The 20,205-nt window shown below is 40.3% G+C and overlaps 1 protein-coding gene across 1 annotated transcript in view; it reads right to left on the reverse strand.

The window, feature by feature from the left end:
- The window catches only part of nr1h4 (nuclear receptor subfamily 1, group H, member 4), a 52,112-nt gene extending 40,677 nt beyond the window's left edge, over positions 1-11,435 (reverse strand). The window contains exons 1-2 of the mRNA XM_062035511.1: positions 11,219-11,435; positions 5,761-5,909 (exon numbers count right to left, since the gene is read on the reverse strand). Of these exons, the coding sequence (XP_061891495.1) occupies positions 5,761-5,857 (97 nt within the window). The 5' untranslated portion in view covers positions 5,858-5,909; positions 11,219-11,435. The remainder of the gene's footprint in view (positions 1-5,760; positions 5,910-11,218) is intronic.
- Positions 11,436-20,205: the final 8,770 nt, after the last annotated feature.

Raw genomic sequence — 20,205 nt, forward strand, 5'->3', positions numbered from 1 at the left:
GGCGTGACCGAAGGATACAGAGACAGAAGACAACATGCAGGTACAATGATAGTTTACTAAGTGCAAATGAGAACTTGTGCAGCTAGGAGGTACACAAAAAGATGAACACTTGTCGAAGTAGCAACAAACAATGATGATCCAGCCCTGTCCAGAGAACAGGTCAGGCATTAGAAACACTTTGCTTGGCATCAGGGACAGGTGTGTCCTGATTGTCAATCAGAGACGGGTAAAGGGAGGTAGCGCTCAGGCCAAAGGTGAAGTGGCAGGGAATGGAAGCACACAGGAAGTGAAAACAAGAAGACAAGAGCGCTGGAATGGAAATAATAGCAATCACAGGAAAATAATAAACATAAGTCCAAACTGTCATGAAGGATAATGACAATTTAATTGTAATTGTAAGCAATAGTGATTTTAGCTTTAATCAATAATTATTGATTAAGTTAACATTTTACCTATGAGTCATTTGTCTCAACTACAATATGATATGGAATATTTATCCCAATAAAGCACTTCTACTGTCTTTTGCTGCTGACAACCATCCTACTCTGCACTGGATATTTATTTTTGGTTTATTTATTTTGTTAGAGTTCCACATTTGAGTAAAACACAATTATGCAAAACACAAATGCTCACTGCAAAGGACGTAGGTTCTCGGGAGGGTAGGCAGAATAGGCGAAGTTGATAGAGTGGCTGTGCCAGCAATCGGAGTGTTGCTGGTTACTGGGGTTCAATTCCCACCTTCTACCTTCCTAGTCACGTCCGTTGTGTCCTTGGGCAAGACACTTCACCCTTTGCCTCTGATGGCTGCTGGTTAGCGCCTTGCATGGCAGCTCCCGCCATCAGTGTGTGAATGTGTGTGTGTGTGAATGGGTGAATGTGGAAATACTGTCAAAGCGCTTTGAGTACCTTGAAGGTAGAAAAGCGCTATACAAGTATAACCCATTTATCATTTATTTATTTATCATCTGTAAATGTACAGTGCGTGTAGCATAATATCAGGCTGTTTTTTTTTTGCCAATTTATACTCCAAGATTGTTTCCACCAACTACATGTACGAGCCCAGTTACAGACACGGATTGGTACACATGTCCAATATATGTAGCTGCCAATTCCATTGCAAAGTTTCCAGCTTAAGATGAAATGAAAGGATAAACTACAGTAATTAACACATTTAGGTGGCAAGACAAAACATGCAATATTGTTATTTTATAACCGGTCTGTTAATTGGAAGATTTTAAAATACTAGTCAAGCAAGTTGAAGCCACAAAGAGTAGTACAGTAGTGTCTCAATGTATGAGTTTAATTGGTTCTGTGACGGAATACTGAACCCAAAACATTTGTATCTCAAATCAACAGCTCCCTTCGAAATGAATTGAAATCTATTTAATTGGTGTTGGCACCACAAAAAAAAAGCAACATTTTAACATGTAACATGCCTTAATAAAAGAAAAACTAACTTTTGGATAAGAGATGTTGTATGAAAACAATATAATAGAATGTACTGCTAGCATCTACAGTAGCTTCATGAAGTAATGTAATAATAATGTACAGCATTCACCCTGGAGAGCGGACTCCTACGGTATCTCCTTCTAGCTATTTCTCCAACACACCATAGGCAGCTTTTTCACATTTTCACGGATAAATGTCCACGGTTTAAAGATTACTTTAACATTCTTGGCTGGTCTTAGACTAATTCTGCATCAGTATGGTGCAGACTAGCCGCCACACACTGCCAAGTTAGCGAGCTGCGCTCTACGTCACATTTTTGATTATTAGTTTTTTTAATTAATGATTGTCAGCCACTTCTCCTACTCAGCACTGTCCCTTCACACTCACTTTCCTCCTTTTCAAGATTAGAAAAACAAAGATATGTCCATCTCTAGCTATAAGCTAATGCAAACAGTAAGACCAGATGTTTTGGGCAGATCTTACGGGGTTCATTGTGACATTTGCTGCGCCAACTAATGGCAGGGATACTTGTAACTCAAATGTTTACATGCAAATTAAAAAAAATGGGACCTATTATGCAAAAGTAACTTTTCTCACCTATTGGTACCTGTTTTTGTGTATTTGGAATCAGTGGTGTGTTGTCAGGGCCAGCAAGGCCTTCTCTGCTGGCCCAACATAACCAGAAATCATGATCATAATTAGAGATAAAAACATTTTTTTATTTACTTTCCCTAAATATCTAAAACTATTCATATTCTCTTCATGTCATATTATGCTCTTTCCAGCGCTGTTGTTTTTAGGAGTTTTTATCCAATCAGAATTCAGCTAGATAATGTTGCCATGCTTTACGAAATCTGCCGGGCCTTCAGAATCAACAATGCAGGCGTCTGTGCACTGTAAGTGAACGGGCACATACAGTTGATTGATAATTGCAATAGCCAATCAGATCACGAGTTGTGGTCAGTAAAGCCTTCTAACTGGCCTAAGGTTGAATGTGACATTTACGCGTCCTGTGATTGGATACTCATTGGGACCGTTAGCAGGTCAATTTGAGAACACATAGAGTTGATAGACAGTTGCGATAGCCAATCAGATCACAAGTTTTTGACAGTAGCTTCTCTCAGTAGCCTGATGTTAACGAGACTGTGATTGGATATTCACTTGTCATTCCAAAGTGAGTATCCAATCACAAGTTGCAACTTAGCAGGAAGTAGGAAGTGTTGACCCACAAAGAATGAGAACAAAACGTTGATTAGGTGGCAGATACTGTATATATTGGTGTACAGCTCCACTAATGGACATTGGAGTGTTACTTTCAAAGGCAAAATTAAAGTATTGCTAGAAACATAATTTTATATGGGACTTTATTGTATTATATGTATAGTACATGTTCCAAAAAGAAAAAAGCATAAAACCCAGTATATTTAAATATACTAAATGTAAAAAAGGGAATAAATATTCAAAATAATCTAGTTTGGTTACGCCATCATGAGCGCAACACAAGGTTGTAAAAGTTTCAACTACAATTCTAAATAAGATGTCAAAAGCAAACTGAAATCAAATACACACAGCTTAAAGATTGATCAATACCTATTTAAATATAAATATAAAAGAAATATACCTGAACAGAACGCTCATGATGGCTACACCAAAAAGTAACGCTATGAATCGCGTTTTTGCAAGTTTTGGGGGCATTTTTATGCTATTTCCGAGCATCTCCTTTTTATTATCGTTGATTTTAAATGGTCAAACTAATGCATATTTTATATGCATGCCCTAGTAAACAAAAAAAAAGTCATATTTATTTTGATTGTTACATTTTGAAATACATTTGTGCAGGTGAGTGCGAATGTACCCATTACCAGAGCTGTACACATTGGGATGATATGAGCTAGGTAACATAAGAACTCCATGAACCAGCATGCCACAATAGTGAAGCGCATGCACACTTCACCCTTGCTCCTGATGGCTGCTGGTTAGCGCCTTGCATGGCAGCTCCCTCCATCAGTGTGTGAATGTGTGTGTGAATGGGTGAATGTGGAAATACTGTCAAAGCGCTTTGAGTACCTTGAAGGTAGAAAAGCGCTATACAAGTATAACCCATTTATATTATTTATGCGCAGTAGTCCCGTTTAGGTTTTTGAATGTAGCCATGAGCACGCTGTGGAATAAACTTTAAGAACTCAGCCAACACGCCTCGTCTGCATCTTTTATGATTAGACAAGACAACACATATATTTGCAAGGCCATTTTCAAGAAGGATATTTAAAGAGAAACTACATCTTGTGAAACGATGTCGGCCAACCCCGGAAGCTAGCTCAGCTGTTCCGGCGAGGAAATTGGGAAATGCTCGCCACTTCCACTCAAATCAATCGACTACGAGCGACACCACTGGCTTCGAATGGGTGCTACACTGCAAAAAGCCAGTGTTCAAAAACAAGGGAAAAAAATACAAAAATTAGGGGTATTTTATTTGAACTAAGCAAAATTATCTGTTAATAGAACAACAAAATTTGGCTTGTCAAGACTTTCCAAAACAAGTAAAATTAGCTAACCTCAATGAACCCAAAAATACCTTAAAATATGTATATTCTCACTAATAACAACTGTACTACTATAAGAGTACCTATTTTCTATTGTTTCATTGAAAATAAAACAGCAAAGTCCATTTGACTGTCATCTGTTTTAATATGAAACACAATTGTGTCAAAGTCATGATTTTTTTTTTCATGCTTGAAATAAGAAATTATTACTTTAAAAAAGTAGTTTTATACTTGTGAGTGTTGATGACACAGCTTTGCAACAGTTGATATTCTAGTTTCCAGCATGTTTTACTCAATATAGGTCATAAAATCTCAGCAACAAGCTGTAATATCTTACTGAGATAATTTAGGAGCAAAACACTTAAAACAAGTAAAACACTCTAACATAAAATCTGATTAGTGAGAAGAATTATCTTATCAGACAGAAAATAAGCAAATATCACCCTTATTTGAGATAATTAATCTTACTTAGATTTCAGTTTTTGCAGTGTACAAATTGTGAGTTCAAATATTTGATTTTTTCACAATTTTTGCAATTCTAATTTTGACAGTACCACATAAGATACAGGTATGTTTTAATTGCTGATGCGGGTTTATTGATTTCTAAATGTGCCAGAAAATAACTCGTTTTGTACACTGTTGGTGGTGATTCAATGCGTAAATGTGTTTCTGTATAGTATTTTCTCCAGCAATGGAAATTATGTGGTGACATAAATGAGAGGTAATCATTGAAGTCGGACATCACTGAAAGCCTAGGTGAGAAACGCACGGCCCGCCACTGTAAATGGTAAATGGGTTATACTTGTATAGCGCTTTTCTACCTTCAAGATACTCAAAACACTTTGACACTATTACCACATTCACCCATTCACACACATATTCACACACACATTTTCACACTGATGGCGGGAGCTGCCATGCAAGGCGCTAACCACGACTGCATAGTTCCCAAAGATTTGACATCAAACCATGGAGTCATGGCAGAGATATTTATAAAACAATCTTGCCTTCCTTCAAAATTCCGCTAATTGAGCCGTTTGGAATTTTACCTAATCGTGACGTTTTACCTAATTTTGACATTTTACTAAATTGTGATGTTAGCGGATATCACCAATTATGGCAGAAATTTACCCAAAGAGCTTTGCGCGGGTCCACCATTGCTGTAGTCAATAAACTCCTTTCTTCTTTATCGTCTAGTTATGGGGCAGACTGGCTTGTACATGCACATGCATCTTCGCTGTGCTGTTGCCATTTCTAACATGAAGGCGTGTAAAGTTTGAACTAATATCTGTCAGTAGACTTGCTATGGAAGTATTTAAAACTACAACATGGCTGACGAGGTGAAGATGCCGTCGAAGTGAGGCACGTAAATAAGACCTCCCACACTCTGAAGAGACGGTCTGTAAAAAATAATTTATGCAAAATTTTGACCAAAGAACCACCATGTTATGTAGACCACAAATAAGTGTTTTAAATTTAGAAAAAAAAATCATTATATGACCCATTTAAGACATAACAATAAGCTGAGTGACACTCTTAAGGTGAGGTGCCACTGTATATGAAATTAGATGTGCGTGTCAAAATGAGTGTGGTCCCGAATCCATTGCCCTTATTCAGATATGATAGACTCAGGTTTTAACAAACTCCTGAAGAGGATATGTTTTAGAAATGGGTGCATGGGTGTGGTTCAGGTGAAAGGTCTATTAGGCTGACAAGACCGCATCAAAACACAAATGAAAGCTGACTGCTTCATGTCAAGCAGACTTACCGAATAAATGGGAGCTCTCCGTGATGGAGAACTCATCGGCGTGTGGGATTTGCAGTGGTCCCACCACATTGATGTCGGGGCCCGCCCACTCATTCATGAAGGAAGCTTGTCAAGCCAAAGTGGGCCGCACAGAAGTTTGCGTCTGTTACCTGCAGTAACGAGAGTGACATGATAATAGATCGGTGCTACATTCTCCTGGGTCTGCAGCAGCCTGTGACACTGCAAAGTAATTACAGTAAGTATGAGCCCGTGAGTCTTCACATCAACACGCCTGTCAAGCTTTAGCTGTTACTCATGGCATTGTTGGCACTTTCTTGACATAGAGTACACTAACGCTACTCCTCCCTTTGAAATTGTATTCTGAGACTTGTATGTCAAATATGTGTGCTATTATAGCTCTTAGTGTAGGTAACGTTAAAAACGCACAATTTAGTGAGATTTAGTACAAGACACTGTCATATTTTACATTGTAGTTGTGTCATCCCCATTACATATTTTTGTTAATCTGCTTAGAAATGAAAAACATTTAATATAATTACATTTTTCTATATGGTAAATGGGTTATACTTGTATAGCACTTTTCTACCTTGAAGGAACTCAAAGCGCTTTGACACTAGTGTTGTCCCGATACCAATATTTTGGTACCGGTACAGGTACCAAAATTATTTCGATACTTTTCGGTACTTTTCGATACTTTTTTAAATAAAGGGGATCACACAAAATTGCATTATTGGCTTTATTTTAACAAAAAATCTTAGGGTTCATTAAACATATGTTTCTTATTGCAAGTTTGTCCTTAGATAAAATAGTAAATATACAAGACAACTTGTCTTTTATTAGTAAGTAAACAAACAAAAGCTCCTAATTAGTCTGCTGACGTATGCAGTAACATATTGTGTCATTTATCATTCTGTTATTTTGTCAACATTATGAGGGACAAACTGTAAAAATTGGTTATTAATCTACTTGTTCATTTACTGTTAATATCTGCTTCCTTTCTCTTTTAACATGTTCTATCTACACTTCTGTTAAAATTTAATAATCACTTATTCTTCTGTTGTTTGAATGCTTTACATTAGTTTTGGATGATACCACAAATTTGGGTAACAATCCGATACCAAGTCATTACAGAATCATACATTGGTCATAATCAAAGTCCTCATGTGTCATGGGACATATTTCCTGAGTTTATAAACATAATATAGGAGGGCCGGTACTCTTCAGAGGCAGTATAGTACCAAATATGATTCATTACTATCATGGTATTATACTAATACCGGTATACCGTACAACCCTATTTGGCTCTATTTCCACATTCACAAACATATTCACACACTGATGGCAGGAGCTGCCATGCAAGGCCCTAACCACGACCCATCAGAGGCAAGGGTGAAATGTCTTGCTCAAGGACACAACAGACATGAATAGGATGGCGGAAGCTTGGGATTGAACCAGGAACCCTGAAGTTGCTGGTATGACCACTCTACCAAGCAAGCCATATATAAACCCTATATAAATCTAAGGCTCCATAAACATAAATACATACGCAAAATAATCCTAGCCACATAAATAAACACAACAACCCAAAATAATGTACACAGTCTAGGCACGCGTGTTACAAGGTAAAATCAACAACATCGTTCTGCCTACCAGTCCTCAATTATAACCTTGTAAATCAATACAACAACTCCAAACTAGAACATTGCCCACTGAATTTTATCGCTGTTAAAGACAGACTTTGCAACTTTTGCTCTGCCTTTGAATTTCTAAAAAAAAAAAAAAAAAACGGAAATGCTAACAATGCTGTAAGCAAGCAAGCTAACAGCTAGGAGGCTATATTGTGACGATATTAGAATCTATCTTGCTTCAACGGATGGTTGTCTGCCACTGCACATGTACATAATGTCCTAATTATATTTGAACTTCCCCCCAAAATTAAATCCGAACCGCTTTTGAGAATGATTCTGTGACTTTTGAGTTTTGCCCCTCAAACATTTTTTTAACTCTCAGAGTATATTGGAGACTTTTTCGTCCTTTGAGATAAACGTTTGCTCTACTTTGGTTGTGTTACTCTGAAAGTCTTAGGCTGTTGGAACCGTTCAAATCGCGAAAAGGATCAAAGTTTCGTCAAGAGTTCCTCGAGAGGTAACCAAGAAGAGCGAAAGAGTGCAACATTATACAAAATGACGCACAAGTTTGCAATGATCACTTTGTTAAAGGTTTCTTTGATATACTTTTAACATTTGGTATTTTCCATTTAAACATTATTTTGATATTATTAGTATTTTATCTTGTTTGGGATTTCTTAAAACACATTTTTGCCAAGAGTGTTTTGAAAACCACCAACTCGGCTAGTCTGAATAAAAGAAAGCAAATGTAAGCAAGACTTAGATGAGTTTCAAAGCCAGCAATCATAAATGAAGCTTTCAGCACATACACAATTTTGACATCTAAAGTTATATTTTGATAAAGACGGAGCAACCCACGCATACTTGTAATAAAGTGTGCAACAACAACAAGGAAACATGGCCGATACTTAAGCAGTTACAGTAAGCTGTGATCACATCTCTGTCTTCTTTCACAACCAGCCAGGCTTCTGATTATCTTTGTGAGTGGTTAACGTAATGGTAAAATGAAAAACAGTCAATCAAGGTTATCGATGTCACGTGCGGATCGCATCTTACTGCGGGGTCGTTCTCCCGGGGTGTAGAGGGACAACTTCGGACGAAAGCATGAGGTAGGAGATGATTTATTGTCCATAAATCATACAAAACACAAGAATACAGAAAAGCGTTCCGAAAGCATGGGAGCTATGGCAAAGCTTAGCACATGAACTAGAAACAAGAAACATAGAAGTACTCAACGTAACTGTTGCTTGCAGCAAACAATGACGCCAGGCCGACTGACCGGCAAAGGCAGGCTTAAATAGTCCCTCTGATTAGTGCTCGGGAAACAGGTGAGCGTCCCGAGCACCAATCAGAGACAGGTGGAAACAATAAGCACCCATGGTAACAAACAAGGGTGCACAAAAACAGGAACTACGGGAGTCCAAAACTAACAGAACATAACAAAAACATGATCCAGACCACGGACATGACAATTGAGTGCTACTCGCAGTTTGTTTACAAGAACGACTTCTCGCAAGAAGCTAAGTTAAATCATGAAATGCAACCTTACCCGAGCAAAAAACAATGCACGATTTATCTGGGAGAGTCTTGATACCAATTTTCTTGAACAAGCCACCCACAAAGAATATGTAGACCTCCATGCTTTTCCAAATTTTCCTCTGTTTTGTAGTGTAGAATGACATCTGGAGCACCAGATAGTTCGACATGTCTGGCAAGACGACCAACGGATAATCCTTGAGATCGCTCTGCCAAACTTTTTTGATAACGTATAGGGATCAATTCTATTGCATAGTTACATTTTTTGCTCATATCTGCTTTTAGCGGTAAGATCTAGGCCCCTTGCGTACTCAGATAGTTTGCACGCTGTTTGCTGCACGGTAGCCGTATTGGTTTGAATGACCACCACTTAGTTCACCGGAAGTAAACAGGTTAGAAAAAGTCACTTGACTGAATACAACCTATAGCCGTGACTGGCTGCATTGTTCCGCAAGCACGCCCATAGTAATCCCACAAGTCAGGAAAGTTGCAGTAATGCAATGTTATTAAGGGATTGATAAGTGAATGTTTTTTTTAAACTGTGCAGTTGTTTGTGTGGATATGCAGACCACAATATTTCTACTTTGGGGGAGGTCTGCACTCTACCGTTACTTTTCTAGCTATCTAATTACGCACATGGTGCAAGTATGTTGGGGCTGGTGAGAGGATGTAAAGCATAACATTTTGTAAAATATAATTATTAGAATTTCACTTCATTTAGAAATATTGCTTACTGCAATACTGCAGCCTATCAACGCTAATCTACTGTATATAGTCCTAATAGTGGCTGAGTGACATGTTTGTTCGGATACATATGATATAGTGAGTTGTATTTATCACAATGGTCCTCAAAGTATTCATCTGTTTCCTCCGTATTTCCACAGAATTAATGAGGGTATTTTAAACAGTAATTTCAAGTTATTTTTATTGCCATCATTGTTTTTCCACTCATTTGATTCCAAATTATAGGACTGCTCTGCCCAGATCACAAACATGATTTATTATGTAGTCACAGGATCTTGGAAGACGATTTACTAAGCGTTTAGTCAGATTTATTTATCATTATTTACCATTTATTACTCTGATGTCATTCACATGCTATTTACATACATCACACTGAATTAAATTGCTGAAAGGTCAAGTGTCACACATCCAGAAACAACAATATATTTACTTTCAGGCTACTTTACACAGCTGCTGCCTCTTGTAAATGACTTTACTTTATATTACTTTCAGTAATATAAAGTAGATGACATTTTGTAAACAACAATCTTTCAGCATTTACTTTTTTTAATTGTGATCTTAAATACCGTAATTTCTGGACTATAAGCCGCACCTGACTATAAGCCGCACCAGCTAAATTTAGGGGAAAATACAGATTGCTCCATATATAAGCCACACCCGACTATAAGCCGCAGGGTTTTGATGTGTAATTACCGTAGTATATAGGGGTTCCTGCTACCACGGAGGGGATTGTCGGGACAGAGATGACTGTTTGGGAACGCAAAGCGTCCCATTTATTAACAATAAATCTTTCAATCATTCAATCAAACTTTCACATCTTTGACATGGCGAACAGCATTCATGCAGAGTACAAATAATACAACGGTGCAAAGTAATACAAAGTGCTCGCCTGTACGTTATCAAAATAACCAGCCTACCGGTACATGAAAAGTCAGTCTTTAATCATTGTGTCATCGTCTTCCTCCTGTGTACTAAAACCACCGAAATCCTCTTCGTCGGTGTCAGAGAAGAACAGGCTGTATATAAGCCGCACCCTTGTATAAGCCGCAGGGACCAGAACGAGGGGAAAAAGTAGCGGCTTATAGTCCGGATATTACGGTAACCCAATAAAACAAGATGTTTCAGAACGTGACTACAATCAACGCTACAGTTATTTGACAACAGCTGTTTCTACCAAAGTGATAAAAAAAATATTTTAGCTGTGAGACACGTGTTTCTAAGGTTTTGGTAACGCTTGAATTTTTTTCCTTAACATTTTTATGTTCATTGTTTATTTTAATTATTTTTTTAATTGGTATATGAACAATATGCACTATACATTATTGACAAAGAATCAATGGGCGAACTATATTTAGCCATCAGTTAATTCTCATTCTGGTCGTGTTCGAAGTGTTTGTAAATGAGTCTGCTGTAGCAACACCATTTACCAACTTTTTTGATTAACTGATTTTGGAGGCCTTATTGTGTGTTTAAGCCCCCCCCCAATCCCCCATCCTGCACACACATTGACATACTCATCACCATAAAATATACACTATGATGGTTCTTACCTTCTCCTGTTTGGATGGTTCCACTAGTTGAATACGTGTATTCCCATTCAGCCTTGTTTCGGATGCCCAGCCTGTGAGTTATACATCAATATATGCTAATATTTGCTAATGCACCAAGTTTGTCTGTGGGCTCCGACTAAAGCATGCGTGACCAGCTAAGGTCAGGGAGAAATGGATGGTGGTTATTAATTAAACGCTCTATCCTTGTCCACAAACCCCCCCCAACCCCAAACCCAGCTTAAACACACTCTCCCCCCTAAAAAAAATCTTTATCTACAAAAGTCTTGAATTTTCTGGTAATGAGAGATCCCACCCTCTAACACAAACACCACACACATGCAGGGGGCGTACATACACTGATTAGCATTGCTATGATTGGGAGTAAAACCAGCAGTATAAACATCATCATTTTTAACATGCCATCTTTTTTTTTCCTTAAATGAACTCAAGTCATCATAAGTAAATTCGGAATCTTTGACAATTGGGGAACTGTACATGAAATGCAAAATGTTTTATGAAGCTTCTTCATTTAAAGTGGAATTGCTATACTTGAATCACACCCTAATTATTTTATTTTATTTCGAATCCGTGTTCATGGTGAGTGTGAAGGCAAAATCGTAAATCTGGACCGAACTGTTTGTTTACCGTTCTCTCATTTCTTTGTACTAATTTCATCCGTATTTTGTCCATAAACAATAGTTTAATCATTGATGGGCTCTTGCTCCATTCAATGAGGCCAATCTGAGTCAACAGACAGTCACTCTGGAATAAACAGAACCTTTGCCATTGGCTGCTGGACTCTGTGGTTTGTGCTTAAGTGCTGCCAGAGATGTATATGGTGGTCACATTAATGAAGCTATTTTAAGCTTTATGCAGCCATCCATTCTTTTTATACACCGACTGTTATAATCAGGGTCACAGGTCAACACCATGGGCCAAGTTACCGGTCAATCAAAGAAGACACAGGGCCTGATTAACGAAAGCTTTGTGTGTACTAGTGTTGTAACGATACCAATAATTTGGTACCGGTACTAAAATTATTTTGATACTTTTCGGTACTTTTCTAAATAAAGAGGACCATGAAAATTGCATTATTTGCTTTATTTTAACCAAAAATCTTAGGGTACATTAAACATATGTTTCTTATTGCAGTTAAGTCCTTAAATAAAATAGTGAACATACAAGACAACTTGTCTTTTAGTAGTAAGTAAACAAACAAAGGCTCCCAATTTAGTCTGCTGACGTATGCAGTAACATACTGTGTCATTTAACAGTCTATTATTTTGTCAACATTATTAAGGACAAGTGGTAGAAAATTAATTATTAATCTACGCGTTCATTCACTGTTAATATCTGCTTACTTTCTCTTTTAACATGTTCTATCTACACTTCTGTTAAAATGTAATAATCGCTTATTCTTCTGTTGTTTGACAGTTTACATTAGTTTTGTATGATACCACAAATTTGGGTATCAATCTGATACCAAGTAGTTACAGGATCATACATTGGTCATATTCAAAGTCCTCATGTGTCCAGGGATGTATTTACTGAGTTTATAAACATAATATACATTTAAAAAAAAAACAAAAGAAGATGTTGTGATGCCAAAAAATATTGACGTAATCATGAAGTATCGACTAGATACGTGCCTGTACTTGATATCATTACAGTGGATGTCAGGTGTAGATCCACTAATGGCGTTTGTTTACATTTTGACGCCGGTGAGCTACGGTGTGTAGTGAAGCATGTTTAGCTATTCCTCGTCCAGCAGGAATAGCTAAACATGATAATAGGATTAGTGATTTAGAAGTAGCTAAAACACTGCCGATGGCGGGTGGACGTTAGCCGCTAGCTAGCTAGCCATGTCTTAAAGTACCTCTTCCTGAGGGCGTTTCAGTGTTATAACTTCACCTTTGTCGTTAGTTTTTAAGCCAAAATGCGTCCGTTCTCCCTTTTCTATCTACACACTGTGTCTGCTTGTAAGTACTCCGTGATTGTGTGCCGCCGAACATGCTCGTCTGCTCGTAAACCAGCAATGACACGAAGTGACTTTGACACGCAGGCGTGGGTGGGGGGTGCGGGACCGGTACGTTTTAGAGACGGTATCGTACCGAAAACGATTCATTAGTATCATGGTACTATACTAATACCGGTATATCGTACAACCTTAGTGTGTACTAAAACACGTTCAAATTTGATAGCAATAGCAAAGCTGATCTACTAAACGTGTGCAAAGTAGATTGCGTCTGTCAAGTGAGCAGAATAAGGCGTGCAATCCACTTTGAGTCTCTCTCTTCATTAATGTGCAAAATATATGCTGATCATCAAAACACCCACAACACTGGGAGGAGAAAATGCAAATATATTATAGAGCAAACGCAATGTGATTTATCACCACCGTTTTGGGAGCTCTATTTTGCTTTTTATTCAGAATGTTTGAAAAGGACGTGCAAACTGACACGGTTACGCACACGGCTGTGAGCGAGTAGTGCTCGCTGCTGCAAAAACACACGATGGACAGAGAATCTTCCGTCATACATTTTTTTCAACATATTTGCATGGTCCGTCAGAAATAATAAGTATTAGACATATCTTCTTTTCAACAACATCCTTTTATAATTTCATAGCTGCCAGATGATTGAAGAGGCTGATTACATTCAATTCATGCGTTTTGGTGTAATTTAATATTTTTTTAATGACGTTTGTTTTTTCGCGTAGAATATAAATTACTAAGATATATCCCATATGATAAGAAACTTCTTGAAGTATGCATTTTTTATGTCTTTAGCACATAAGTACAGCCTCTCTACCATGCACCTTCAGCAGTAAAAAAAAAAGAAAAAAAGAAAAAAAAATGTTGTCAATGTAGATGTACCGCTTGACTGCTAAAATGCCCATAAAAAGTAGTAAATGTCTTCTGCTTTTTTGAAAGTAGTAAATGAGAGTCCTCCTGGTGACGCCCTGTATAGCACATGCAAAGTCCTCATTTAAATAAGGCGGTCTGCACCACTTTTCAATTGCACATGCAGTGTTAGTAGATCACACGCAACACGCCCATTAATAGTACACACTATTTTATAGATTGCACGTGCTGTTTAACGCTTGTTATTTAGATTTTTGTAAATCTACAATGACCTTGATGAATGATAACGTCCATATATACAGAAAAAATATATGATGATTTGTTGGTGTTCTTTAGATAAATCACACGGCACACTGCCAAAGCTTAACCTATTGTCACTATAACAATCTACAAGGTTAACATAGTTGGCTTCGCTTTCTTTCCCTCCATTTATCTGCTTTCTTTTGTATTTCATGTTATCATTACATATACAGTATCTATTGTGGCATTTGAACAATTGTATTGTTGATAATAGAGGTAATTATTGTTATTATTCATCATCAATAGTGCTATTTCTATTGGTATTTGTATTGCTCCATTTGTAGTGTAATCATGTTCATTGTCATTTCTGTATTTTTATTTATTTCACTAACTGCTTCTTTGCTATCACTTTTTCTATCCTTTTTGTACATATCCTATTTGCTGATGTTGTTCTGTTGTTGTTGTTGTTGTTGTTGTTGTTGTTATTGTTATTGTTGTGTTTGCTGTTGTTGTTGTTGTCTCTCTGTCTTATCCCCCTCTTACCCCCGCAATTTCCCCCTCTGTCTTCCTTTTTATATCCCCTCCTGCTCTGGCCCGGCTGCACCAAATAATAATATAAATCCATTTAATAAAGTCTAATACAAATAAGGCAACAAGAGAAGTATCCCACACTTCTCTTTTGTAAAGTAAATTTGTACAGCCGACATGGACATCTACATCAACAATATAATTGGCCTAAGTAGCTGGACAGGACAAAAAAACAAACCAAAAAATCAGGCGATAGGGGCGAACGGGTTGGTCGTCAAAAACAACAAATTAAATAAATCACAAAATCATTCACTGATCATGAAAATAACCAAATAGAAAGTATCCGTACCGGTATTAGCAATACTGGCCCTTTTTTCCTTGGTATCGGGAAGAAGGTTTAGTATTTCCTAACCACTACATCAGTCTTCAAAACAGTCTTAAGTTGAAAATGAGGTGAGCTCAAGTACTTCAGCACAACATTAATAATTCTACACACTTCATTTTAGTAATTACCATGAGTGTGTACCATTTACACTTATGTCATACTCACACTGTTGAAGACTACCCATTAATTATGTTCCATGGTGAGAATGAAACGATGTTGGACGAAGGCAGATAAGACAAAGGATGTTTACTACACTGTGATGGGAAACAGAACCATCCTGGGCCTTGAAAAAAAAGTAAACGTCTAATTTGAGCCCACTCGTCTAAACACGCAGTTATTTAGGACAGTAACGGTATATTTTGTCAATTATTTGTTTGGACCGAACATGAAACTAAAAATTATACTTTTCATACCTTCATTATTTCTTTATGTTAAATATTTTGGTGTAAAGTTTGTTATTGGTGTCTCATAAAGATAAAGTGCAAGGGCAGCTATTTAAAACATTGCAGTTGTCTGTAGGCCCTACTCCAGTTTTTTGGTTGGATATACATCTGTGCTTTGACATACATGTTTACTTTGTTCTGTGTGTAACCCGAAATTCTTGAGTTCTCCATTCAAAGAGAATCAAATGTCATTAATCCGTTCTGGGCCACCCTCAAACACAACCATTTTAACAATTAACATGCTTTATAATAAAAAAAAAAAACCTGACTACATTAATGAAGATTGTACTGTACAAAAACAATACAATGGAATGTACTACAAATGACAACAGTAGTTTTAGTTTTATTACCGTGGATAGCGGACTTCTACGGTTTCTCCTGCAAGCTGTTTCTCCATATTGTTATGGACTAATGTCCGCCGTTAAAAAATGATTTTAACACCCATGGCTGATGTTATTGTGGCCTTTTTTTTGACACCTTCTGCTTCAGTATAGTGTCAGTTATACAAAACCCAAAACCAGTGAAGTTGGCACATTGTGTAAATCGTAAATAAAAACAGAATACAATGATTAGCAAATCCTTTTCAATCTATATTCAATTGAATAGACTGCAAAGACAAGATACTTAAAGGCCTACTGAAACCCACTACTACCGACCATGCAGTCTGATAGTTTATATATCAATGATGAAATCTTAACATTGCAACACATGCCAATATGGCCGGGTTAACTTATAAAGTGCAATTTTAAATTTCCCGGGGAACTTCCGGTTCGAAACGCCTCTGAGGATGACGTATGCGCGTGACGTAGCCAGTAGAACACAGGTATGGCTTCCACATTGAAGCCAATACGAAATAGCTGTTTTCATTTCATTCTGGATGTATTCTGGACATCTGTGTTGGTGAATCTGTTGCAATTATGTTCATTGCATTATGGAGAAAGAAGCTGAGCAAGCAAAGAAGAAAGTTCTCGGTGCAAAGCGGACGTATTTTGCGAAGGAAGTCAGCAGCAACACAACACAGCCAGTGTTTCATTGTTTACATTCCCGAAAGATGCAGTCAAGATCGAAGAACTCGGATAACAGAGACTCTAACCAGGAGGACTTTTGATTTCGATACACAGACGCCTGTAGAGAACTGGGACAACACAGACTCTTACCAGGATTACTTTGATTTGGATGACAAAGACGCAGACGTGCTACCGTGAGTATGCAGCTTTGGCTTCCAAACATTTGATCGCTTGCCAGTACGTGCGCGTCACGTACGTAACTTTGTTTAAATATATAAGCTTTATGAACCTTGGGTTAGGTGAACGGTCTTTTGGGCTGAGTGATTGTGTGTGTTGATCAGGTGTTTGAATTGTATTGGCGTGTTCTATGGAGCTAGGAGCTAGCAGAGGAGCTAGGAGCTAGCATAACAAAAACCTAGGTGTTTTTATGCAGGATTAATTTGTGGCATATTAAATATAAGCCTGGTTGTGTTGTGGCTAATAAAGTCTTGTGTTTATTTACTGTTTTAGTTATTCCCAGCTGAATATCAGGTACCGTGAGTAGCAGCTGCGCTTCCAAACATTTGATCGCTTGCCAGTACGTGCGCGTCACGTACGTTACTTTGTTTAAATATATAAGCTTTATGAACCTTGGGTTAGGTGAACGGTCTTTTGGGCTGAGTGATTGTGTGTGTTGTGCAGGTGTTTGAATTGGATTGGCGGCTTATATGGAGCTAGGAGCTAGCATAGGTGCTAGGAGCTAGCATAACAAACACTTAGGTGTTTTTATGCAGGATTAATTTGTGGCATATTAAATATAAGCCTGGTTGTGTTGTGGCTAATAGAGTATATATATGTCTTGTGTTTATTTACTGTTGTAGTCATTCGCAGCTGAATATCAGGTCACCCCCGGCTCTCACAGCATCTTCCCTATCTGAATAGCTTCCACTCCCCACTAGTCCTTCACTTGCACTTTACTCATCCACAAATCTTTCATCCTCGCTCAAATTAATGGGGAAATTGTCGCTTTCTCTGTCCGAATCTCTCTCACTTCATGCGGCCATCATTGTAAACAATAGGGAACTTTGCGTATATGTTCAATTGACTACGTCACTCTACTTCCGGTAGGGGCAAGCCTTTTTTTATCAGATACCAAAAGTTGCGATCTTTATCGTCGTTGTTCTATACTAAATCCTTTCAGCAAAAATATGGCAATATCGCGAAATGATCAAGTATGACACATAGAATAGATCTGCTATCCCCGTTTAAATAAAAAAAATTCATTTCAGTAGGCCTCTAATGTTCGAACTGAGAAACTTTGTTATTTTTTGCAAATGTTAGCTAATTTGGTGTAATGGTTTACTAGGGGAGGTGACGGCAAACATACACCAGGGGAAAGTATATACAAATATTTATTATATATATATAGACAATATAGATATATAGATATAATAATAATAAACAATACAACTAAACTAAGGAAATGGAGTGTGAACTAGAATACAAGAGTGTGTGGTGTAAGACTATGTGTGTAGTTAGCTGAAGTGTGTGTGTTACCAAGTGTTGAACGAGAGATGAGGAAGTCCAGGGGTAGAGGGGAGCCAAGCGAGGGAAGTCAAGGATCGAGGGAGGCAGTCAGTGTCCAGAGGGAGATCCGGGGAAATGTGAGACGCACAGCTCACTGTCCAGGCGACGGAGGGTACTGCTGAGACACGGGAGAAGACAGGGGGTCAAGGCACGGAGAGGAAACAAGGAGAGAGAGCTAAAGCTTTGCTTACGGTTCACCATGAGAAAACTAAGTTCCCGCGCCGATCCTTGGGTCCACCCTGCCTTTATCCGGCACGCCCTCATCAGGATCAGGTGTGCAGATAGCCGGTGAGTGTTTGCAGCTGGTGGCTGCTGCAGGGCGGAGACGTGTGCGGCGCGTCCCTGGATGTGCGCACCCGTGGGCGTGTCCCAAGGTGCGCACAGACGGCAGGGGTCTGAGCCGTAACAGTATCCCCCCCTATGGACAGATTAGGGGGCGGCGTGGCGAAGTTGGTAGAGTGGCCGTGCCAGCAATCGGAGGGTTGCTGGTTACTGGGGTTCAATCCCCACCTTCTACCATCCTAGTCACGTCCGTTGTGTCCTTGGGCAAGACACTTCACCCTTGCTCCTGATGGCTGCTGGTTAGCGCCTTGCATGGCAGCTCCCGCCATCAGTGTGTGAATGCGTGTGTGAATGGGTGAATGTGGAAATACTGTCAAAGCGCTTTGAGTACCTTGAAGGTAGAAAAGCGCTATACAAGTATAACCCCTTTATCATTTATCATTCCAGATGTCCTGGAAGTAGAACCCCCCAAACAGGAACAACAGACAGGGGAGGGCGGAGGGGCGAACTGGTGGTGGGTCGCCGGCCCAAGTGTCCCCGAATCCACCGGGGACGAGTCTGGTGGCGGCGGCGAGTAGAACGCCGCTGAGGCCGGCGGGGCGGGCGACCCAGGAATGGCCACCATCTTGGCCGTCGGGAAGGCAGACACGAGTGGCGCCATGGTGCGTCTCGCCGGAAACGAGGACGTGACGCCTGAGGCGAAGAGGATGAAGTCGGCGGCGTGGAAGAAGCGGACGTCATCGGCGGCATGGAAGCAGCGGACGTCATCGGCAGCGTGGAAGCCGCGGGCGTCATCGGCGGCGTGGAAGCAGCGGACGTCATCGGCGGCGTGGAAGCAGCGGACGTCATCGGCGGCGTGGAAGCAGCGGAAGCAGCGGACGTCTTCGGCGGCGTGGAAGCAGCGGACGTCATCGGCGGCGTGGAAGCAGCGGACGTCATCGGCGGCGTGGAAGCAGCGGACGTCATCGGCGGCGTGGAAGCCGCGGACGTCATCGGCGGCGTGGAAGCCGCGGGCGTCATCGGTGGCGTGGAAGCCGCGGGCGTCATCGGCGGCGTGGAAGCCGCGGGCGTCATCGGCGGCGTGGAAGCAGCGGGCGTCATCGGCGATGCAGGCGTGGAAGCAGCGGACGTCATCGGCGATGCAGGCGTGGAAGCAGCGGACGTCATCGGCGATGCAGGCGTGGAAGCAGCGGACGTCATCGGCGATGCAGGCGTGGAAGCAGCGGATGTAGGCGGCGCCGGAGACGAGGGGGACGGCTGAGGATCAGGCCGAGGCGCTGGGGTGGGCGCTGCTGGCCGAGGTGCAGAGGTCGGCGCTGCAGGCCGAGGTGCAGAGGTCGGCGCTGCAGGCCGAGGTGCAGAGGTCGGCGCTGCAGGACGAGGGGCGAAGGTCAGGGCCAGCCTGGGAGCTGGTGGAGACGTGGGGGCTCTCCTGGGGACTGGTGCTAGCTCGGAGGCTAGCGCTAGCTCAGAGGCTAGTCGAGGGGCTGGTGCTAGCTCAGGGGCTAGCCGAGGGGCTGGTGCTAGCTCGGAGGCTAGTCGAAGGGCTGGTGCTAGCACGGAGGCTAGTCGAGGGGCTGGGGCTAGCTCGGAGGCTAGTAGAGGAGCTGGGGCTAGCTCGGAGGCTAGCCGAGGGGCTGGTGCTAGCTCAGGGGCTAGCCGAGGGGCTGGTG

The sequence above is a fragment of the Entelurus aequoreus genome, linkage group LG24 (genome assembly GCF_033978785.1).
Source record: "Entelurus aequoreus isolate RoL-2023_Sb linkage group LG24, RoL_Eaeq_v1.1, whole genome shotgun sequence".
NCBI lineage: Eukaryota > Metazoa > Chordata > Actinopteri > Syngnathiformes > Syngnathidae > Entelurus > Entelurus aequoreus.